The sequence below is a fragment of the Erythranthe guttata genome, chromosome 12 (genome assembly GCF_056151865.1).
Source record: "Erythranthe guttata isolate IM_541 chromosome 12, IM_541, whole genome shotgun sequence".
NCBI classification, from domain to species: Eukaryota; Viridiplantae; Streptophyta; class Magnoliopsida; order Lamiales; family Phrymaceae; genus Erythranthe; species Erythranthe guttata.
Window position 1 is genome coordinate 905,239 of NC_142544.1, and position 6,000 is coordinate 911,238.

At 34.8% G+C, this 6,000-nt stretch overlaps 1 protein-coding gene and 1 long non-coding RNA gene across 3 annotated transcripts; both read left to right on the forward strand.

Annotated features, from left to right (window-relative positions):
- The first annotated feature begins 1,246 nt into the window (after nt 1-1,246).
- Nucleotides 1,247-3,031, forward strand: LOC148766163 (uncharacterized). Of its 2 annotated transcripts, none has more exons than XR_016035076.1 (6): nt 1,247-1,403; nt 1,514-1,571; nt 2,074-2,177; nt 2,338-2,441; nt 2,623-2,654; nt 2,769-3,031. It is a non-coding gene; the product is annotated as an uncharacterized LOC148766163 (long non-coding RNA). The 2 variants fall into 2 exon arrangements; XR_016035074.1 differs by having other exon boundaries at nt 1,261-1,403; nt 1,510-1,571.
- Nucleotides 3,032-4,571: 1,540 nt separating this feature from the next.
- Nucleotides 4,572-6,000, forward strand: LOC105972861 (transcription factor MYB53). The gene is made up of 3 exons (XM_088826456.1): nt 4,572-4,789; nt 4,891-5,020; nt 5,334-6,000. The coding sequence occupies exons 1-3, from the start codon at nt 4,645-4,647 to the stop codon at nt 5,998-6,000; spliced, it is 942 nt and encodes a 313-aa protein (XP_088682582.1). The 5' UTR covers nt 4,572-4,644.

The following is a 6,000-nucleotide window of genomic DNA, read 5'->3' on the forward strand; positions in this document are numbered from 1 at the left end:
GTTTTTAGGTGATTAAAAAATCAACTTTTGCTTCTGATTTACTTAAAATAAGTTGTTTTAAACTAATTTTTTGAAGACACTCGATCATACACCTTTTTTTTTTATATATATTTAAGTTCATTTTCCAGCTTGTTTACAAACGCCGTCAACTTTTAGACATAAGCACTTCATACTCACTTAATTCACAATCACGAACTTCTGCTTTTGAATAAGCTTTTACAAATATTACCTAAGCCTTGACGTTTTTCCCTTTTTTATATTATTTCTTTTTATGATTTTTAGTACTTTTTGAGTGTTTTAATTAAGCAAATAGTCCATATAAAAAATATAAAAAGTGATGAAAATAATAAATAAAAGTAGAAAGTTTGATGAACCAACTTCCTCCCCATTAACCAACTCTCTCTCTCTCTCTCTCTCTCTCTCTCTCTCTCTCTCTCTCTCTCTCTCTCTCTCTCTCTCTCTCTCTCTCTCTCAATTGTCAAATTATACAAATAGAAATTGCAAGAGTGTCACAATCGAATATCTCTTCAAGTCTCTATCTTTCATTGATGTTCACTTCTTTAATTTGGTGAAGCAATGTTTTTGATGATTTCAGAAACATTATAACTATTAATTGTATATATTTGTACGCTTAAAGGGAATATTATAATTACATGTCGTATAGTACCGTATCGTATCTCATAAATACAGATAGTTAATTTCTTAGTTATTGCTCAGTTTGTTTCTAAATATGTGTCGTTTTAAATTGATGTCGATGTATATATTAATAAAATCAATAAATATACTTGAATTTTGGGGAAAAAATATATAGGACGTGAATAAAATATCGTTCCTATAAAATTTCTTTGCACCAATTATGTTTTTAACTAAAATAATAGTTATAGATAATGTGACATAGCTAGTAATCCTACATACACTACTAGAAAAATAACTTTTAATGACACCTTAATGATGCAATGATATGACGCTTTAACAAAAGCGTCACCACAACTAATCTATTATGACGCCGTGAGTTAAATCCGCATTACTAGTTGAATATTTTATTTTGCACTTATTTTATTAATTCTTAAAAAATAACAAATATGACGCTTTTATATTTAATGTCACAATAGACTCGTTATGTTGTGGCATTCTTTATCAACCGTCATGATATGTTCTATTAATGGTCATTAATATACTAAAATATTTAGCGGCCAAATAAATCCACTATATTTATTAATTTATTAAGAAAAATCATCTTCTCCACATCGAGATCTTAGGCATTCGGCTGTAGAAATCTTAAACACCCATTTTCCCCTATATCGGCCCCTCTTCTCTTCTCAATACCTAGATTCGCCCTCAAATTTTTTCCTCTGCCGCGGAATTGATTCTTGACGAAGTATATCCTATGAATCTCAGAAACGGTAAACCTAAATTTTCAGATTAGGATTTTCTTTTTTCTTGATAAAAGAGTTGGATATGGATTTTTGGTGAATCGTCAAATTGACGCTTGTTCCCTTTTACCCATAGTTAGGCACACGCAATGGAGAATTTCGATTTCGATTCGGTGGAAAGAAGATAGATTAATGCTGGTAAAATCTCCCTCTTTCCCTCTCTCGCTCTCTCTTCTTGGCCTTCTTTATGTTTTTCCAAAAGATAGAATAGATTGGAATAGTCGTATTGAAATCCAAGAATTTATCGGGGTGCGAGTGCAATCCAAGAATATATTAGCTTTCCCGTTAGGAAATAATTCTGAGGATTTGATGCATGCTTAACATTTAAGGTTGGTTTTTCTCTAATGCTATATCAAATTTCGAGGGTTTGATTTGTATTTATGTGAAGAGAATTTTTATTTATTATTATTTATTGCTATATGGAATTTTACCATGGCAGAAAGATAGTAAATGAGTGTTGTGTATGTATATTTATAGCTAATAGGTGAATGTGCTTGGTGTATTTTTATTAACTAAAGAAGATGTGGATTTGGACTACTTTAAATGTGTTCCTATGCTTAGCTTTATCACTTTTTTCTTTCAAAACAATGTGTTATAAAGTTATATGTATAACTTCTGATGATTTGATTGTATATGATAGGTTTCTTAAGGCAAAAGAGACATGAATAATTTGATATGCATTTGGAAATGCTGCGAATCTTGGGCCTGCTTGCTGAAGTCGTAAACTAATTTCTCAAGGAGACTGTAATTCACATACATATATATAAATATATATAATATCTAAAAATTGTTTCTCTTGTGTATGTTCTCCTTGTTGGGTTATCAACAACTTTTTATTGTAACTTACACTACTTTTAGATCGAAGCAAAGTTTGGTTCTTTTATTGTTATAATGATAATTTCAGGTTGAAACAAGGTTTGGTTCCTTTACTCGAACACGGAAATCGTGACTGAATCTGTGAAAGATGGCGTTGATTGCTCCAAGAATCTACAAAGCCAAGCTCTACAGGTAACATTTTATAGATTTTATAATTGCCATTTTTATGTGTTTTTAATCGATGATTTTGTAATGAGGTCATGTTATGCAGCCTTAGTCCGTACATTATCTAAGTTCAATATATGTGCTTTCAATCTAAGGTTCTAATATTTTTTTTGCAATGTGCAATCATTTTATATTTTAATTTCTGCAGTAACGGGAAGGAAGGGAGTGACTTGTAAGACAGTAAGACTATATGCTCTAGAATATGTCAGATATTTTTTTTTCAATCTTTCAGTCGCTTCATAACTTCATTATACTCGTTACATTACTCTCATTAATCCCATTTATCTCGACTAGGACATCAAAAAAGTTCATCAAAAGGCTGCAAAGTTCTTCTGAAGTGGGAGATGGAGGGATGTCGCAGTACAAGTAACATGACAATCCGTTGAAAATCAGCCAGTCGAATCAGATGTAACGGTTTCATTACACTATTAGTAGGAAGGTTTCTTATTTTATATTTTTAATTAGATTAGATGTGGAATAATTTTTATTTAAATAGTTGGGTTATTTTGAACCATTGAAATAATTAAACTTCAACACAGAACACATTTTGGTGTATATGTCTGTAAATGATTTTTTTTTGTTCGTTGATATTTAATTTTTTATGTTTATGATGAGCAACAGTTTAATGTATATTAGATTGATGTAAAAACAAGTGTGAATTATCACATAATTATGTTATTGGGACGTGTAACAAACAGAATTGAGAGCTTAATATTGTCATTATATATCTATATTGTGACGCTACAAAGTGTCATAAAAATAGGTAGTTATAGCAGTTCCAAATTAATTACATGACGCATACAAGCGTCACAAAAAATGTGTTATCAGGACGCGTCAAGGCGTCGCATAGTGTGGCTGTTGAGACGCTGCTTCTGTCACCAAAAGATATTATGACGGCCACCTATGTGACGCTTTTGTTAGGCGTCACAACAACCAAAGCGTCACAAGACGTCGATATAGTGACATTTTGAGGCGTCATAATAACCAGTTTTTGTAGTAGTGATACACTTTAAACTTGTATAAATTAATACTATTGAAACTAGTTTAGCCGAATATTAAATTATGGAGTTAATAAATTAGCACGATATCATCAAGTTGGGATCGAAATAATTATTATCTAAAATTATTAATTTATTGAGTATCAATATATCGAAGTCGTGGAGAGAGATATATGGAGCAAGAGGTATTCGGCCATGCAAAAATATGTAAAATCAATATATGACGACCATTGCGTGCATGGTGTATGTTCCTCTGACCATACAGCAGCCGCCACCTGTTCCTATGAAGATGACTTTCTTATTTTGAACCCTTTCTTCTTTATTCATGATATTGATAGTGTGTGAATTCCCGAAATTGCCCTTTTACCCTTGCATAATTATGTCACACATAATCTACTTTTTGTTCTTTCTCCCCGGGCCCACCCAAATATGTTTCTGTGATCTATTTTTTTAACCCATTTTTTTAAGGGAAATACATTGATAATTTTAATTTCATGTTTGGTAGTTAATAGTTAATTGATCTATTACAATTTACAAGAACCTATTAATTTCAATGCTTACGTACGCCAAAGTAAAAAACCATGCATACATACTCTAGCTATGAAATAGTTTCTCAAGAAAGCTTCGTTAATTAATACGCGATGGGAGGGCATTTTCGTCATTTATGGGACGCATGCCATGTATCCATATGTGATAGGTACATATATCATACAAGAAAAGAACAAATGAGGAAAAACAAATTAAAGTGTGTTGTTATATATATAGTGAGAGTGGTCTCCCATTTATTTGGTAGGATTTTGGGAGGCATCCCAAATGAATAATCATAGTAAAAACATATAAACAGAGAGAGAGAGAGAGAGAGAGAGAGAGAGAGAGAGAGAGAGAGAGAGAGAGAGAGAGAGAGAGAGAGAGAGAGAGAGAGAGAGAGAGAGAGAGAGAGAGAGAGAGAGAGAGAGAGAGAGAGAGAGAGAGAGAGAGAGAGAGAGAGAGAGAGAGAGAGAGAGAGAGAGAGAGAGAGAGAGAGAGAGAGAGAGAGAGAGAGAGAGAGAGAGAGAGAGAGAGAGAGAGAGAGAGAGAGAGAGAGAGAGAGAGAGAGAGAGAGAGAGAGAGAGAGAGAGAGAGAGAGAGAGAGAGAGAGAGAGAGAGAGAGAGAGAGAGAGAGAGAGAGTAAAATGGGAAGATCTCCCTGTAACAATAATAGTAGTGAAGAGAGTGGGGTGAAGAAAGGGCCATGGACACCTGAAGAAGATGAACAGCTCATCAAACATATCCACAAACATGGCCATGGCAGCTGGAGAGCCCTCCCCAAACTTGCAGGTATACATACACATACACATATATATATACACACACACTATTTTTCACAATCTTTTTTTCATTTTTCAGACATAGCCCATATGGTTTTTTTTTTTGTCTAGGGTTAAACAGATGTGGAAAGAGTTGCAGGCTTAGATGGACAAACTATTTGAGACCAGATATCAAGAGAGGCAAGTTCTCTCAAGATGAAGAACAAACCATTCTCAATCTCCACTCCATTCTTGGCAACAAGTATATACTCTCTCTCTCTAGATTTCTCTCTCTCTCCAAAAAAAAAGTATGTTTCACGGACATTTCAACTTCTTAACGTACATGTCAGACAACGCATTGTGGACGACACACGTCTGGATCATTTTTGTAATTTTCAAAAAATAATTAAAAAAACACATTTTAACAGCAAGTCTCCATCTCCAAATATTTTTATTGTTTCCTTAATTATTTACATAATTATATCATCAATTGCAAATTGAGAACATTTATAATAGAGATATACTTATCATTATTTATTTATTTATTTTTTATATTTTGTTTATGACAAATAAAGGTGGTCTGCAATAGCAACTCACCTGCCGGGAAGAACAGACAATGAGATAAAAAATTTCTGGAACACTCATTTAAAGAAGAAGCTGATCCATATGGGTTTCGACCCGATGACCCATCAACCCAGATCCGATATTTTCTCGACCCTGCCCCAACTCATAGCACTCGCTACCCTTATCGAAAACCCATCTTTGTGGGAAGAGCAAGCCATGCGGCTCCAAGCCGAACAAGCCGTTCATATGGCTCGGCTCAACAACTGCCTCCAAAATCTCCTCCAACAACCACCGCCCTCATTCTTGCCGCCGCCGCCGCCCACTTTCCAATTGAATAATAATGCTATTGCAGATATGGCGGATTTCAATCTTTTGAGCCACTACGAAGCGGCGGCGGCGATCCCAGCCGGAGTTCTTCAGGAGCCGATGGGTTTCTCACATTTGCCTGATTTAGAGGTTTATGATTTTGGTGGGTTGATCAGCCATGGTGAGAACTCGGCTGGGTCTTCTTCTTCGGAGTGGCTCCGGCAGAATCTGCCGCCGCCTGCGGCGGCTCCGGTGGTGGCGGAGAGTGATTCATTTACTAACGTGGTGGATGGATGTAGTGCATCCAGCTATGAGGGTGGTCAAATGTGGTCTGAACTTTTGGATGATCCTATTTTCCACGATATTTCTTAA